The sequence below is a fragment of the Hyperolius riggenbachi genome, chromosome 4 (assembly GCF_040937935.1).
Source record: "Hyperolius riggenbachi isolate aHypRig1 chromosome 4, aHypRig1.pri, whole genome shotgun sequence".
Classification (NCBI taxonomy): Eukaryota; Metazoa; Chordata; class Amphibia; order Anura; family Hyperoliidae; genus Hyperolius; species Hyperolius riggenbachi.
Genome location: NC_090649.1, coordinates 466,237,183 through 466,253,207, shown reverse-complemented (window position 1 = coordinate 466,253,207; position 16,025 = coordinate 466,237,183). Strand labels below are relative to the sequence as shown.

Below are 16,025 nucleotides of genomic sequence, written 5' to 3'. Positions count from 1 at the left end.
GGTTTTACAATGGAAAAGAGCCCTTAAAGACAGAGCAGTCCTTTTCAGTGCAGGTAGATTTGGGCGCAGCCGGCGCCACCATAGACTGTAATAGGAATTACAGCTATGGCGCGCTCAGTGAGTAACGTCGGCGCCATCAGAAGACTGAGCCAAAGTTGCTTTTAAAACACAATAATTCGGCCTCTAGCAAACGCTGGAAGCCGAATTATATCATTCCCCCACTATCCATGGCGGCCTTGAGGGGGAATAGTAATTAACGCGACCGGGACTTGTGCAGCAGCAGGATGAGCCATATACCGGCTGTATCCTGCACCCAAGTCTACCGGCACCGATTTCAAAAGTATGCCTCAAAGAGAACCCAAGGTGATTTTCAAAAATCCTATTAGGATACAGAGGCCAGTGCTGTATACAATGAGCAGCCTTTATGTCCTTACACAGGTCTCCAGGCTCCCCCTGGGTTCTGCTGTCCCCCATAAAAAAAAACCCATCAGGCTAGCGACATGCAGATTGTCACTCGCTGGCTGCTTACCTGAAGGCTGTCAGTCACCGCCGCTCCCCCGCCTCCTCTATAGCGCAGCTCCCCACCTGCATCGCTTCCCTCTCCGCCTTAAAGTGGACCCAAATTAAAAATACAAGATTTCAGAAATGAAATCTAATTTCTAAATTATAACAATAAATAGCAGACTTTTCTAACCTCCTTGCCAGTTATCCCGAGCTGAGCTCAGGGTAACTCGCGCAGGAGGATTGCTCTGGCCCCGCTGGGCCGATTTTTGCAAATTTTTTTTACCTACACGCAGCTAGCACTTTGCTAGCTGCGTGTGGTACGCGATTGCCGCCGCTACCCGCCGATTCGCCGCTACCCACCGCGCCGAGCCGCCCCAGACCCCCCAGACCCCTGCACAGCCTGGCCTATCAGTGCCAGGCAGCACTGAGGGGTGGATCGGGATTCCCTCTGACATCCCGACGTCATCCCGCCCCGTCGCCATGGCGACCGGGGAAGCCCAGCAGAAAATCCCGTTCGGAACTGGATTTCCTGCTTACTCTGATCGCCGGAGGCGATCGGAGTGGGTGGGGGGGATGCCGCTGCTCAGCGGCTATCATGTAGCTAGCGCTAGGCTAGCTACATGATTTAAAAAAAAATTTTTTTAAAAAAAGTGCTGCGCTACCCCCTTGCCGCAAGAATTGGACCGGCAAGGGGGTTAAGCTGCATGATGACAAATATAAAATATTTTACATTTATTGGAGAAACCCCTCCCATCCTTTCAAATTGCCGGGACAGAATCCAGCAAACTGGTGGAGTAGATGGTGTCCAGCAAAGGAGGACTTGCTAATGGCTGCCACCTGTATAACCCTAGTGGTGCAACTAAATATTTTAAATAAAAAAATGTTTGGCTTGGGTCCTGTTTAAGCTTCCTCCAATCGGCTTACAGAGGCCATAAGCCAATTGGAGGATTTTTTTTTTGGGGGGGGGGGCAGCAGAGCCCGGGGGAACCAGGAGACTGTGTGTAAGGACACAGAGGCTACTCTTTGTATACAGCACTTGCCTCTGTGTCCTAATAGGATGTTTCAAACCCATCTCGGGTTCTCTTTAGGCCTCCTTTCCACGAACTGTTGAGCTGTGTACTCAGCAAGCAGTTACCAGGTAGTAGTAAGCAGTTGATAGCATTTAAGAGGCATTTCACTGCCCATCAGCAGTCCATGGAAAAAAGGCCTAAAGGTGGCCATTATCGATGCAATTCCACGGATAATCCACGGATAATTGATCAATTAGGCCTTTTTTTCACGAACTGCAGAGCTGTGTGCTCAGCAAGCAGTTGCCAGGCAGCAGCAAGTAGTTGTGAGAGTTTGAGAGGCATTTGAGAGGCATTTCACTGCCTGTAAACAGTTCGTGGAAAAGAGGCCTTAATGTAGAGTGACCAGATTTTTGTGGGTCCAACCTGGGACGGGGAGGGGGGCGGCGAAAAGTGGGGAGGACTGAGGAGCGCGCAGCGCCGAAGACCGGGGGGGGGGGGGCTAAAAATGGGCGTGGCCATGACATTGTATGGGCGGAGCTAACGTAATGATGTAACAGCGAGGCATAAGAAAGCAGTGTTTACGCCATGATGTGGACAAACGAGACTTTGCATCATGGGTGTGCAGAAACTGTGTGATGCTAATAGTATACCGTAACCACAAAGCAGCAAACATAGCCATCTATGACCATTAAATAATAAATGCAGTAACAGTTACCCCGGACACCAGAAAATAAACGCAATAGGCAACATGTCAGCACAAAATAACCGCAATGCGGGCAACATGTCAGTATAAAATAAATGCAATGCGGGCAAACATGTCAGTATAAAATAAATGCAATGCGGGCAAACATGTCAGTACAAAATAAACGCAATGCGGGCAAGCATGTCAGTACAAAATAAACGCAATGTGGGCAAACATGTCAGTACAAAATAAACGCAATGCGGGCAAACATTTCACCAGAAAAGAAACGCAATGCGGGCAAACATTTCACCTCTCAAACTCTCACAACTGCTTACTGCTGCCTGGTAACTGCTTGCTGAGCACACAGCTCAACAGTTCGTGGAAAAGAGACCTAAAACAGCTCTTTCTAATGCAATCTTATGGGGGATTTTTTATAAAATCACATCGCTCAAGTGAGATCACACCTATAGCATGACATTAGCAAGAGTTTTTCAAATCACAAGGCATTAGAAATGGCTTAGTAACGTACTGCTAGTGGATTCCAAGCCATACGGCCAAAAATCCACTATTGCGGCTCCTAGCCGCAATAGCAGCATAGGGGGCGATATACAGGCTGGGAACGCGAACAATCACTCGCGTTCCCATGCCTGTCGGCCGGTGACGGCGAAACCGGAAGTCGTCGCCGGCGGGTCCAGAGGCATCGGAGTGGAGCTGCGAGGGCACCGATCGGCTGCAGGGGGCTGAGGGAAGCCCCAGGTGAAGGCAAGAAATGCACTGCGGGCAAACATTTCACCAGGCAAGAAACGCACTGCGGGCAAACATTTCACCAGGCAAGAAACGCACTGCGGGCAAACATTTCACCAGGCAAGAAACGCACTGCGGGCAAACATTTCACCAGGCAAGAAACGCACTGCGGGCAAACATTTCACCAGGTAAGAAACGCACTGCGGGCAAACATTTCACCAGGCAAGAAACGCACTGCGGGCAAACATTTCACCAGGTAAGAAACGCAATGGGCTCTATTCACAAAACCATGTGCGGTAACTCTTTTTTGGGTGAAAAATTACCTCCAGTTATAATTCACTAAAAATAGTGAAAAAAGTGAGTATTCACTAAAAATGTACCAAGTGTGATAAATGTTTGATAAAAGTGCGGTAAAACAGGTGATAAAACAGGTGATAAAACAGGTGATAAAACAGGTGATAAAACGGTCAGTAATATGTACGGAAATAAAGCTTTTTTGACCACTGTAGGGCAGCCCATATACTTGCCACCCATTATACAGAGACGACCCAGGAAAGCCAGTCACATTTAAAGTGGGACCTCAACTCTTGCACAGGACAGAAGGAAAACATATAGAAATGCACCCTGTATGTATATAATTTAGCCTGTCCTTCCCCCTCATCTGTGAATAATCACAACTGTAATTTGACCTCTCAGCTTTGCCAGCTGGCTGCCTCAGCAGAGCAGCTAATGTGTAAACACAGGATGTTAACCCCATGTCTGCTTCCATGAAAGCAGGAAGTACATACACTGGAGATTGTTTGCTGGATTTGTATCAGCTGTAACAAAGAAATGTTTTTCTTTAAAGGTAATTATGCTGTTGCTTATCTTTTAGAGCAGAGAAGAATTTCCTCCTCGGCATCTATTAAATCATCTAAAAGACTGTACGAGGTCGGAAAGTGCGCCTTGAGATTAGACACACTCGTCTTTTCTGCCTTCTATGTAAAACTGACATAAACTCGAGCAAATAAAGCTCAATAGGCTCCATCCTGAAGGCCAAAAGCAGAGAAGTGATAATTATCACCTACCATTTGTAGGTGATAAAAACATCCTTAATTAACACCAACTTTTCAATTGAGAATCTCAAATTGGAGATAAATTTGAGGTAATTACCACACTTTTACCTCACTTTTACCGCATGAGGTAAAAAAAAATTGTGAATTTGAAAATGGAGATATTTTGGTCGGTGTTTATCACTACCTAATTTAACTCATGCGGTAACTCATTGAGAATAGAGCTCAATGCGGGCAAACATTTCACCAGAAAGGAAACGCACTGCGGGCAAACATTTCACCAGGTAAGAAACGCACTGCGGGCAAACATTTCACCAGGCAAGAAACGCACTGCGGGCAAACATTTCACCAGGCAAGAAACGCACTGCGGGCAAACATTTCACCAGGCAAGAAACGCAATGCGGGCAAACATTTCACCAGGCAAGAAACGCACTGCGGGCAAACATTTCACCAGGCAAGAAGCGCACTGTGGGCAAACATTTCACCAGGCAAGAAACGTAATGCGGGCAAAGTTCACCTGGAAAAGAATGCATTTACTCACCTGGCAGAAGTCTCCTCTGGCGCGCTGCTCCGTCCCGGGACCGTCTTGTTCCTCCTGCTCTGGTCTCCCGCGCTGACAGGGCTACGGCAAGATGGCGCCCGAAGCCCTGTACTGGAGACACATAGTCTCCAGTACAGGGCTTCGGCAGCCATCTTGCCGTAGCCCTGCTCGCCTGCCGGTGTCGGAGCAGACACCGGAAGAGGAGGCTGGAGCGGGGCTGCAGGCAATGAACTGGCACGGCGTCTATAGACGCCGCTGCCAGTTCATGCGGAGAGAGTGGCCAGAGTCCCGAGGCCGGGACGTCCCGCTGCTGAAAGCGGGACGTTTCCCGGGACCTCATGCTGCCTGGGACAGCGGACCCCGAATCCGGGACGCGTCCCAGGCAATCCGGGACGTCTGGTCACTCTACTTAATGGAAACAATCCTAAGGGCTCAAACCTATTGGCAGCCTTTTCTAAACTCTAGTGATTTAGGCCTCTTTTCCACGAACTGTGAAATGCCTCTCAAACTCTCACAACTGCTCACTGCTGCCTGGTAACTGCTTGTTCCTGCATGATAACTGCTTACTGCTGCCTGGTAACTGCTTGCTGAGCACACAGCTCAACAGTTCGTGGAAAAGAGACCTAAAACAGCTCTTTCTAATGCAATCTTATGGGGGATTTTTTATAAAATCACATCGCTCAAGTGAGATCACACATATAGCATGACATTAGCAAGAGTTTTTCAAATCACAAGGCATTACAAATGGCTTAGTAACGTACTGCTAGTGGATTCCAGGCCATACGGCCAAAAATCCACTATTGCGGCTCCTGGCCGCAATAGCAGCATCGGGGGCGATATACAGGCTGGGAACGCGAACAATCACTCGCGTTCCCATGCCTGTCGGCCGGTGACGGCGAAACCGGAAGTCGTCGCCGGCGGGTCCAGAGGCATCGGAGTGGAGCTTCAAGGGCACCGATTGGCTGCAGGGGGCTGAGGGAAGCCCCTGGTGAGTTCATCTCATTTTTTTTTTTTATGACTTTAGGTTTACTTTAACAAGAGCTTTTCAAATCACTAGCGCTAAAAAAGCTCTTGCAGTATGAACCAGCTGTAACGTTGCACGAGCCTAGTCAGATTTATAAACAAATGATTCATTACTTGATATCTTGTAAACTAGTCCAGCTGACAGGTATGACTAGTTAAGCTTCTGGTTCTGATTAGCCCCATGCAAAGATCCGGTTAGGCCAACTTGTTTGCTTATCGTATAATACCACAAAAAACCTGCCACCTCAGAACTGAGATAAGATCGGTGTTGTGGTAGAGGAAGGGTCAGAGGTTACATATTACACTCCCTCATCTTGTATTTCTTGTTTTTCCTCCTGTATCGGTGTGTGAAGACAGGCCTCTGAGGCAGACATGTCGGACGGAGACACCATGCTGGTGAGTAACAAAGCTCAGGTTTGTCTGTAGAACTTGCGCTTGCGTTGAGGTGCGGCGTTCGTGTGGGTCTGGCTAATATTGGCGTAGTTTGTGTGGAGAGATTGTGAGTACCTGTCATGAATGAAATATGGAGGCGGCCACTAATGACTCCTTTATAAAAAATGCTCATTGACACAAGGCCTTTTTTAACCACTTGAGGGCCCAGCCCTTACCCACCCTTAAGGACCAGCGCTGTTTTTTATTATCTGTGCTGGGTGGGCTCTGCAGCCCCCAGCACAGATCAGGTTGCATGCTGAGCGATCAGATCGCCCCCCCCCCTTTTTCCCCCCTATGGGGATGATGTGCAGGGGGGGTCTGATCGCTCTTGCCGGCTGGCATGTTGCGGGGGGGGGGGGCACCTCAAAGCCCCCCTCCGCGGCATAATTCCTCCCTCCCTGGTGAAATTCCCCCCTCCCTCTCCTACCTGTCCCCCCTGGTGATCGGGGCTGCACAGGACGCTATCCGTCCTGTGCAGCCTGTGACAGGATGTCCTCTGTCACATGGCGATCCTCGGCCGCTGATTGGCCGGGGATCGCCGATCTGCCTTGCGGCGCTGCTGCGCCGCAGCGCCGTTCAATGTAAACAAAGGACACAAACGTCTCCTGCGTTCACATTTAGTCTGCGAGCCGCGATCAGCGGCTCGCTGGCTATTCATGGAGACCCGCTCCGTGATCTAACAGGAAACGGCCGCTCGCGCGAGTGGCCTTTCCTGATTAATTAGGGAGGCACCTGGCGACGCAGATGTGCGTCTTTGGTCCTCCAGCTACCACTTTGCCGCCGCACGGTATGAGTGTGCGGTCGGCAAGTGGTTAAAGTGTACCTGAGATAAATGAAAGACAAGCATTTGTACTTACATGGGGCTTCCTCCAGCCCTCTGTAGAATGTGCAGTCATTCGTCAGCATCCAAGGGAGCTGATTGAGGCTGGGTGCATACTTTAGGTACGTACACACTTGCAACTATGGTCGTTTGAAACAGCAGCTTAACGATCGGTCTGCCGACAATCGGGGAAAGAACTTTACCAACCGATCATTAAGTACAACGACAAACGAACGATATCGGCACGATGAGAAAATCCAACAGAATGGATCGTATCGAGCGACAATCGTTACAAAACTTGTGTGTACAGACATCGGCCGAGAACGATCGTTACAAGGGCCAATGCGCCTGCGTTGCATTGTGCCCAGCTTCCATACTTCCTGTGTAGCACAGCCCGTAAAAATTGTTACATTATAAATTTCAAATAAACTTTGTTTTCAAGTTAACTATAATATATTTTTATCTATTGTAACTCCATTTTAGTGTTTTTTTTTTTTTTTTTTATATATATAAATATGAACGTAGCATTTCCCTCTGATTGTTCTTTTCTGCGAGAACGATCGTTAAAATGTGCATGATGATCGCTGCATCCCATCGTTGCATTCCAATCGTTCCAAGATTGTTCGTCTGGTAACCATCGTTCCTTGCAAACGATTGACATCGCAAGTGTGTACGTACCATAAGCAGTACTCTTGTATTGCATCTTCTATGCGTTTTGCATTTTTTGTACCCGGGTTCTTCTTTTTTGCATTTTGTGTGCGTTTTAATGTATTTGCGGTTCGCATATACAAAACGTTTTTTGCATGTATTTTTCTATTGGGTTTTATGGTTTGTTTTTTTTGTTTTTTTTGTTTTTTTTTCAAAAACGCATATTGAAAAAAAGAATAAAAAACGCATTACATTGCATCACCATTGACTTTCATTATGTACATTTTTGATGCGTTTTTGAAAAATATGTAAAAAAACCCATCATTTTTAAAAACGCAATTGTCAAAACGCATACACGTGTCTTTTGATGCGGCCCATTGACTAACATTACATGCATAAACGCTGCGTTTTCCGCAATGCTGTCGTTTCTGCTTACTGCCTTAAGAAGAACAAAGCGGCTTGGGAGAAGAGCAATGGAGTTCATGGCCTACAGGAGGCAAGAAGAAGCCCCAGGTACACCTGAACAAGAGAGGGATATGGTGGCTGCCATATTTATTTCCCTTTAAACAATACCAGTTGCCTGACTGTCCTGCTGATCTCTTTGGCTGCACTAGTGCCTGAATCACACACCCAGTAAGGAGCACAAATTTCGCATAGACGTAATTTTGCATCGCAATTGCAATGCAAAATCATAATGCGGAATTTTGGGATAAATCGTAATTTTGTCTGTAATTGTAAGCATGCGTAATTTCGCATAATTTTCGCTTAATTTCCACGTAATTTTGTGCCCACTTTAGCGGTGAATTGCAAAGCCCACATACATGCTATTGTCACCAAAATTGCAACATATATGTTAAGAAGAATAGTCAAAAAAAATTTTTTTTTCAAAAAGACCTTGTAGTTTTTGAGAAAAAAATGCAAAGGAAAAATATTTTTTAAACACTAATTTTTACCGAGTTGAAAACATTTTTCATTTGCATTTTTAAAATCCGTTTTCTCAAAATCTAAAAGGTCTCCATGAAACATTCTTTCTTTTTTTTTCTTTTTCTTTACCTATACCTGTTATTCTTTTTAAAGAGAACCCGAGGTGGGGTTCTTACAATGCAATCCACGTACAGAGGCTGGGTCTACCTATACTGCCCAGCCTCTGTTGCTATTTCAATTCCCCCCTGCGCTCTGCAATCCCCCATAAATCACAGCCGCACGTGTACAGGCTGTGTTTACATCTGTACTGTCACTCTACGTGCTCCCCCCGCCTCCTGCATAGCTCCGGTCCCGCCCACATCCCTTCCCTCCAATCAGCAGGGAGGGAAGGGATGCGGGCGGGGACCGGAGCTATGCAGGAGGCGGGGGGAGCAGCAGACTGACAGTACAGAGATAAACACAGCCTGCTCTGACACACTGCGTGTCGGCAGCGCGGCTGTGATTTATGGAGGATAGCAGAGTGCAGGGGGGATTAGGGGGGATCTGGATAGCAACAGAGGCTGGGCAGTATAGGCAGACCCAGCCTCTGTATGTGGATTGCATTGTCAGAACCCCACCTCGGGTTCTCTTTAACATACACAAAATCAATTAAATTTCAAATTCGTAATATGTGTGGGCGCAATTTATCTGAAATTTTGCGTGATCGTATTTAGCTGATTACGATCATCACTACACACACCTGAAACAAGCTAATCTAAACATCTGATCTGCATGCTTGTTCAGGGTCTATGGCTAAATGTATTAGAATCAGCAGGACAACCACGTAATGTGTATTATTTAAAAGGGAAAAAAATATGGCAGCCTCCATATCCCTCTCAGGTGTGCTTTAATACGGTTACAAATGACCTTTTCATTCCAATATACACCCAGCTGTCAATTTCAAAAAGTGCCACTAAACTCAAAATACATTTATTACCTGTAGTGCACTGGTATACATACAGACTATGGGCCAGTGCACGCCAAAAACATCCAGCAGATCCGCAAAACGCTAGAGGTTTTTGAAGCAGATTTTCAGAGCGATTCTAGGCATGCTTAGAGAGATTTTAGAGTGTGCACCAGCCCATTGAAATACATTACCCAAGCAGTTTTCAAACAGCTAGCATTTTTAAAAACGCTCCAGAACCGCTCTGGTGTGCACCAGCCCTATCACGGCACTTCCCCTTTGCTATAATCAGAGCCGGGACAAGGTCCTCCAGCACCCAAGGCTGAGACACCAAAGTGCGCCCCTCCATCCCTCCCACCCCAGCCGTCACACACTGATTGCTATTACACTAAGAGGTGCCACAAGGCCCACAACCTCCCCAACACCATAATCTCTAGTTATCTGGCTTGCAGTCACTGTTATGTATCCCCTTTTCTTATTTCTTTCTGCTTCATACACAATTAGGAATGACAGCTGAATGAATTGTGTGCCCCCTCCTACACTGCGCCCTGAGGCTGGAGCCTCTCCAGCCTATGCCTCGGCCCGGCCCTGGCTATAATGTAAATATCTGCACAAATCAGGAACCATTGCTGATCATTTTTCACACTTGTACTGTAAACCTTGAAATTCTTATCAGCCAGTAACATAGTGGAATTATTGTGCTTTATATGCACAAGTAGCTTGTTCTGTCCTGTGGAGAGGGGAAAAGAATCAGCCTGCTCTGTGCTATAGAGAGCGGAGGAGAAGTAGTATTTTCTGTGCTATGCAGAGAGGAGGGAGAGCAGCCTGCTCTGTGCTATGGAGGGGGGAGGGAGAGCAGCCTGCTTTGTGCTATGGAGAGGGGAGGAGAGCAGCCTGCTCTGTGCTATGGAGAGGGGAGGGAGAGCAGCCTGCTCTGTGCTATGGAGAGGGGAGGGAGATCAGCCTGCTCTGTGCTATGGAGATGAGAGGGAGAACAGCCTGCTCTGTGCTATGGAGATGAGAGGGAGAACAGCCTGCTCTGTGCTGTGGAGAGGGGAGAGTGAGCAGCCTGCTCTGTGCTATGGAGAGGGGAGGGTGAGCAGCCTGCTCTGTGCTATGGAGAGGGGAGAGTGAGCAGCCTGCTCTGTGCTATGGAGATGGGAGGGAGAACAGCCTGCTCTGTGCTATGGAGAGGGTGCTAAGGAGAGGGGAGGGTGAGCAGCCTGCTCCGTGCTATGGAGGGGGGAGGGTAAGAAGCTGCTCTGTGCTATGGAGGGGGGAGGGAGAACAGCCTGCTCTGTGCTATGGAGAGGGGAGAGTGAGCAGCCTGCTCTCTGCTATGGAGAGGGGAGAGTGAGCAGCCTGCTCTCTGCTATGGAGAGGGGAGGGTGAGCAGCCTGCTCTGTGCTATGGAGAGGGGAGGGAGAACAGCCTGCTCTGTGCTGTGGAGAGGGGAGAGTGAGCAGCCTGCTCTGTGCTATGGAGAGGGGAGGGTGAGCAGCCTGCTCTGTGCTATGGAGAGGGGAGAGTGAGCAGCCTGCTCTGTGCTATGGAGATGGGAGGGAGAACAGCCTGCTCTGTGCTATGGAGAGGGTGCTAAGGAGAGGGGAGGGTGAGCAGCCTGCTCCGTGCTATGGAGGGGGGAGGGTAAGAAGCTGCTCTGTGCTATGGAGGGGGGAGGGAGAACAGCCTGCTCTGTGCTATGGAGAGGGGAGAGTGAGCAGCCTGCTCTCTGCTATGGAGAGGGGAGAGTGAGCAGCCTGCTCTCTGCTATGGAGAGGGGAGGGTGAGCAGCCTGCTCTGTGCTATGGAGAGGGGAGGGTGAGCAGCCTGCTCTGTGCTATGGAGAGGGGAGGGTGAGCAGCCTGCTCTGTGCTATGGAGGAGGCAGGGAGAACAGCCTGCTCTGTGCTATGGAGGAGGGAGGGAGAACAGCCTGCTCTGTGCTATGGAGAGGGGAGGGTGAGCAGCCTGCTCTGTGCTATGGAGAGGGGAGAGTGAGCAGCCTGCTCTGTGCTATGGAGGGGGGAGGGAGAACAGCCTGCTCTGCGCTATGGAGAAGGGAGGGGAGCAACCATAACATTTGCATCACCTTGGAATTATTAGTTTCTCATTGATCGCCCCCCCCCCCCCCCCCCCCCCTGTCTTGAGTGACTTGCTGCCCTTCAGAGGGGCCACAGATGTTCTTGGTTTGCTGCTAGTTTAGACAGTGTTATTGTATCTGGATGGTGGGCTGTACCTCTCTCCATGTCGGTGTATCTCTCCCACCAGAAAGAGGTGGAGTTGGGGGATGTGGAGGAGCAGAGGCTGCCCCGAAGGATCATCCACTTTGCCAGCGGTGAGACCATGGAGGAGTACAGCACCGAGGAAGAAGAGGAGGGGGAAGAGGAGAAGGGCCAGAGGATTGATTTCAGCAAAGTGGACACGGTAAATATTTCCATTTTAAAGGTAACCTAAAGTGAGCAGAATGTGGAGGCTGCCATTTCTGACCAAAGATACAAACACACATTGAATAAAAGTCACCCGGAATGGCCAATAATGGCCAATTTGACTGACAATTCTTTGCCTGACCTAGTGTGTATACAGGATACACCTGTCATCACTCAAAGATCCAACATATTGGATTCTTAAAGGGGAACTGAAGAGAGAGGAATATGGAGGCTGCCATGATTAGTTACTTTTAAGCAATACCAGTTGCCTGGCAGCCCTGCTGATCCTCTGCCTCTAATACTATTAGCCATAGCCCCTGAACAAGCATGCAGCAGATCAGGTGTTTCAGACTTTAAAGTCAGATTTGACAAGACTAGCTGCATGCTTGTTGCTGGTGTTATTCAGATACTACTGCAGAGAAATAGACCAGCAGGACTGCCAGGTAACTGGTATTGATTAAAAGGAAATAAATATGGCCGCCTCCGTATACCTCTTACTTCAGTTCCCCTTTAACAAACCTCAATGCCGGATTTACCATAAGGCACTGTAGGCACGTACCTACAGGCATCTGATGATGGAAAGGCGTCTCACTCCCCCCCCTTAGTGCATCCCTGCAGACAGAGGCGTATATACAGGGGTGCAGGTATGGCATGTGCCACGGGCACCTCTTACTGGGAATGCTGCTCCATAGCTTCCCTGGCATTCTCCATATAGATTCTAGTATTTATCTGGGGAGCATTCTGCTGCCTGGTTACATTATTTGGGGGGACAAGCTGCCTGTTGTTTGTATGTACAAGCTAACCTATTTCCATACAGTACTTCATTCTTATGGGTCATGCTTCACAACACCTTCAACACAAACAAGCTAAGTGAGACTCTACCTTAAATTTTGGATGGTGCTTCCTCTTCTCCGGGGTGGATTTCAGTGTTAGCCATAGGTACTGTTTTCCCTAGATATGTCACTGCCCGCCTTACCTATGCAGAGTCCCGAGCAGAGCATAAATGAGAGGTTACTCACCCTGCTCTCTGCATTCCACTGACCAGATATCCCTTCAGTCAGGGTCACCTCTAGCTAATTAATACTGAGGATAGCTCTGGCTACCTAATACTAAAGACAGTAGCGTAACAATAGCCCATGCAGGGGATGCAGCCACAGGGGGCCCTTAGGGGAGAATCCTGGGGGGGGCTGGCTCTGGGGCCCTCCGGGGCCATTTTTAGGGGCAGGAGGGGGTGCGCAGTGCAGGAAGGGTAAGCAGCAGGCACAAACAGCAACGGGGAGGGGGGCTGTCACAGGAGCCCTCGTGGCTGACCGCACTTAGCCTTCTAAACGGTGCCAGCGCACAGATCGTGCGAACTCTGGTCGCAGTCAATGCGCAGGAACCGTTAAGAATTAGCCGCAGACAACTCAGAAGGGAGCCTGTGAGACACGGGTAATTACAACGTCACCTACTGGTTCAGAGTAAACTGCCACCACCGCGGTTACTATGGGACCGTGGGGCCCACTAACTGACTGACTAATCCTGCGAATAAAACGGTTAAGCACACGATATTCTGTCTAGCCAACAACAAACAAACAGTAGCGTATCTTCAGAGACCCGGGATCATTTCTGTGTGTGCTGATAAGCAGGGTAGCGAAACAGTGAATGACTTGGGGAAAGTCGTTTATTCACGCAATATAAATAATTAATATATACAGACAATTATGAAAATCAACAACTATTAAAACAGTAATAGCCAGTATGAAAAATAAAAGAAGGGAGAAAAATACTTAGTTCCTGGAAAGATGTCCTTATTGTGGGAAGAATCATAAAGTTCTTGATTTCAAAGTCCAGAGTTCAGAGTTCAGACCAGGTGGATGCCAGCATATCCTCAAGCTGGCATCTGATGAGTGCAAGATGGTTCAGTGTGGAGGACACTGAGTTTGGGTCCTCAGCCATTCTTATGCCCCTGCTTCAGTAGGAGGGAGTGAGGGCGGGGAGCCATACACCCCCTTCAAAGATGAGATGAGCCCTCCCCTTGTACTGGGGCTAGAAATCATATCTACCCATATATGGGCTCTATCTCACAGAACCGTACAGGTCAGGGCAGATTTATTAACATTTTCAGGTCTGTCTCGATTTACCCAGCGCCCTGATACCAGACATGAGGGGTGGGACCCCTGTGGTATCATCAGGGCACTTTGAAACTGCCTAGCTGGCAGTCCTTACCTTTGAAGGTTCTGAAACTTCCTCAGAACCAGCACCGGGGCTCATGCTACACTTCCCCCATGTTTGGTGAAGCGGCCATCTCAGGAACCCCAGAAATATTACAGATCTGGGAAGTTATGGATTATGCCATGAGACTGAGGTTGTGTTCTAGCTGCTAACAGCTGACTTTCCTTTGATCTTTAGCAGAGAGCAGAGTGTCCAGACCTCCCGTGGATTCGTAGCCTGCTTGGCTGCACCTAGGCATCCTTTGGTTAATTAACATCTCCATGAGATCAGCTAAGTGTCACCTGGTTCCCAGAGCCAACAGGGAAATTGGGCCTTCCACAGGGAATATGTCCAAGCTAATTAACACCTCCCCCCAGGCTTTCACTCAGCTAAGACAGATTCCCCAGCTGTTTTAAGCAGAGGGATACTACACGTCAAATCTTGGTTCTATTGATCTGAGGCGCACTTGATGCAGGAATCGAGTGCGATCGTTCTTTTCTTCACGGGCGGTTCCAGGACGCGCCTGCGTCCCCGCAATCGTCCGTGACAGCCCTCCCCCTTGTCCGTGGCTTAGCCACTCATCCGCAAGATGTGTGGCGGCGCCGCTAACCTGGCTGACGGGCCTCGAGTTGCCGGTACGGCGGGAAAACCTATTGGAGCCTGTGGCTCGGTTCCCCTGGACCGGTCGCGGTCTGCTACCCTCAGGGTTGACCCAACATGGACCGTTCTGGACAGGGCGTTTGCGCCACTGCAGTCGGACGTGGTGTCTGCCGGGACTGCTGACAACGGGCAGTGGGTTGGTTAGGTCAACAGCCAGCCCACGCAGGGTTCCCCTGCTGAGTGGCTGTGGACCTAAGGGAACCCCGCGGGAATCCCTGGACCTTCCCAGCTCCTGACAGACGGCACATGCCCTGCAGTAGTTTGCTACATCCCTGTTCATCCGGGGCCAATAAAACTGGTTCCGAATACCAGCGAGTGTCTTGCGGACACCCGAGTGCCCTGTCAGAGGATTACCATGTGCGGATTTCAGCACATGTCCCCTGAACGCACTCGGGACCACAAGCCACTTGGTATCCGCGTGGGATCTACCTGTAGGGGGCTGTACAGACTCACTGTACAGTCTCCCACCTTCCCAGTACACCTTGAAAGCGGCCCCGTCTGCGAGGGGCTCAGCGGCTTGCTGCCTGAGCACCTCCAGGCTTGGGTCACTTTGTAGTGCGGCTGAGAATATGGCGCTGTCAGTTTCAGCCAACTGGCTCATGTCACACGAGGCCAGCGGCTGAAAGGTCTCATCCCTGTGGTCAGAGGAGGGGGAGGAGGCCGGAACCCCCTCCACCTGTCCTGAGCTCGGGTTCTGAGCAGTGCAGCTGCGCGGTACTGCTAGCACCGGTACACTGTCAGAATGGCACAGACGGACATTACTCAAATCATCATTGCATGCAGTAATGACATTGACAGGTATAGACATTTTTTCATTACAGACAGGTTGTACAGTAAACTCAGGTACAGTTACAGCATCATCACAACAGACAGTCTGTACATCAAACTCAGGTGCCTTTGAAGCAGGCACTATTGAACCTGGTACCCTTGAGCTGGGCACATTCAACCCACCTCCCCCTGGTGCTCCCCCAAGTGTATAAAGTACCTGGTGGTGGGTGGAGAGTCCGTCTCCTTCCGTGAGCGACAAGGCGGTCGTGGCAGGTTCATAGTAGGACACAAGCTTGCCCAAATCAGTCCCCAGCAACACAGGGACTGGGAGATCCTTCATAACCCCAACAACCCGTTCTTGGACTCCTCCCACTCCCCAATCCAGCTTCACTTTTGCGTGGGCTATGTGGAAAAGGGTGCCCTCTACTCCAGTAAGGGCAAGGGATCGGCTGGAGCTGATGCTCTCCTTTGGTACAAGGTGTGAGTGAACTAACGTGATGTCAGCTCCGGTGTCTCGGAATCCGGTGACAACTTTGCCGTTCACTCTAACAAGTTGCTGCTGGTCGGTTCGGTCGCGGATTTCCTTTCCGCGGGCAAACAGGACAAAATCTGATGATCCAGGCTGTGGTTCGCTGGCGGGTTGCCTCTGCTGT

At 49.4% G+C, this 16,025-nt stretch overlaps 1 protein-coding gene across 1 annotated transcript in view; it reads left to right on the top strand.

Moving 5' to 3' along the window:
- The window catches only part of FAM177B (family with sequence similarity 177 member B), a 30,414-nt gene that overhangs the window by 1,034 nt on the left and 13,355 nt on the right, over positions 1-16,025 (top strand). The window contains exons 2-3 of the mRNA XM_068233453.1: positions 5,910-5,952; positions 11,594-11,749. Coding sequence (XP_068089554.1) covers positions 5,929-5,952; positions 11,594-11,749 — 180 coding nt within the window. The 5' untranslated portion in view covers positions 5,910-5,928. The remainder of the gene's footprint in view (positions 1-5,909; positions 5,953-11,593; positions 11,750-16,025) is intronic.